A 1,408-nucleotide genomic window follows, 5' to 3' on the forward strand; every position below is an offset into this window, starting at 1 on the left:
CTGTTGAAATTGTCTGTTGTAAGTATCGTGTCCCTTTGTCTGTGACAGGAGAAACGCGCGCTTTTTCTGGGAAGTAGTACAAGATGCGTCCTTTTTTTGGAATGCAGTGGGGAAAGGGGAGGTGTCTTGAGGTCATGCCCATGTCACGAGTTTGCTGATACAGTTTGCTGAGTTTGATTTAGTCACATTATCACTGTTCTTCAGGTCCGTTGTTTTGCAAGCCTGAGGGGTGATTAAATTACTTGTCCTCTTCCTGTTGGATGTAGTAGTTCATTCATTGGTGGTCACAAGACCTCACGAGGTATCTATAAGTGGTTTAAGAACTTTTCAGTCCTGATACAAAAGATCTCTGTGTTATCTCCTGATTGGATTAGCTCGAAGCCTCATGATGAGTTGGTGCAGTGGCATATCAGTGTCCTGTTCGCGATAGAAATCCCTACACAGCTAATCATTGTCTTCAAGACTACTAGAAAGCTACAGGCAGGTGAGTTTTATCAGGGTTGGATCAAATCTCTGCAGGAAAGTGGCCTGGAAGGGCCAAGTTTGCCCATCACTGGCCTAATATCAACCTGGAAGAGATGATGCAGATTTTCTCCTCTGTGTTTCTCTCTTGTCAGTCTGTCATTGAGTGCTCAAGGTCAGACTGTCCTATCAGTGCTGCTGTTCAGTACTCTGCTGTGGTTGTCTCTCATTCTGGCTCTGAGGTTCTGCCTAAAGCTTCTCCTATCATACCATCGATGGATGTTTGAGCTACATGGACGTATTTCTACCAAGACCAAAGTCTGGGCGGTTAGTACCCTGAAAAAGTAACATTTGTTTTTTTGTTGTTTTTTTTCTCAATATTTTCCGTAAAGATATGCTCTTTAAACAATAGCAATATAGGGATTTGCCTTCAATCAATTGCCAGTTCAGATTTGGACTTTCCCTGCCAACATTTTCACTTTCACTACAAGCTGTAAAACAGCTATTTTAGTTACATATTAGAATATACACATTTGGTGTATATATACTAATATGGTATTAGTATATGTACACTGTTTTCACCACTGAAATGTTTCTTTAAGCACCAAATCAGCATATTAGAATGATTTCTGAAGGATCATGTGACACTGGAGTAATGAATGCTGAAAATTCAGAAATGAATGACATTTTAAAATTGATCAAAATAGAAAACAGTTGTTTAAAATTGTAATAATACAATTCCATGACATTTGTAAGTTCACAAACACACTATTAATGCAAATAAGGGCATTAACCCAGGCATTAGGAATGTACATAATGAAACGTCAGCTGACAAATACCCAGGATCAATTGTTAACCACAAGAGAATTATGAGCAGTGTGAAATGTGAAACAAGATTATGTTGATATTCATATTATGTTCCATAATAATTGTGTGTGTGTGTGGG

General features: G+C 38.8%; 1 protein-coding gene across 1 annotated transcript in view; it reads left to right on the top strand.

Moving 5' to 3' along the window:
• cpt1a2b (carnitine palmitoyltransferase 1A2b) overlaps positions 1-1,408 on the top strand; it is a 34,532-nt gene that overhangs the window by 5,457 nt on the left and 27,667 nt on the right. Inside the window, exon 4 of the mRNA XM_016487789.1 lies at positions 618-789. Coding sequence (XP_016343275.1) covers positions 618-789 — 172 coding nt within the window. The remainder of the gene's footprint in view (positions 1-617; positions 790-1,408) is intronic.

This window comes from Sinocyclocheilus anshuiensis, unplaced genomic scaffold (assembly GCF_001515605.1).
Source record: "Sinocyclocheilus anshuiensis isolate Anshui unplaced genomic scaffold, SAMN03320099.WGS_v1.1 scaffold813, whole genome shotgun sequence".
NCBI lineage: Eukaryota > Metazoa > Chordata > Actinopteri > Cypriniformes > Cyprinidae > Sinocyclocheilus > Sinocyclocheilus anshuiensis.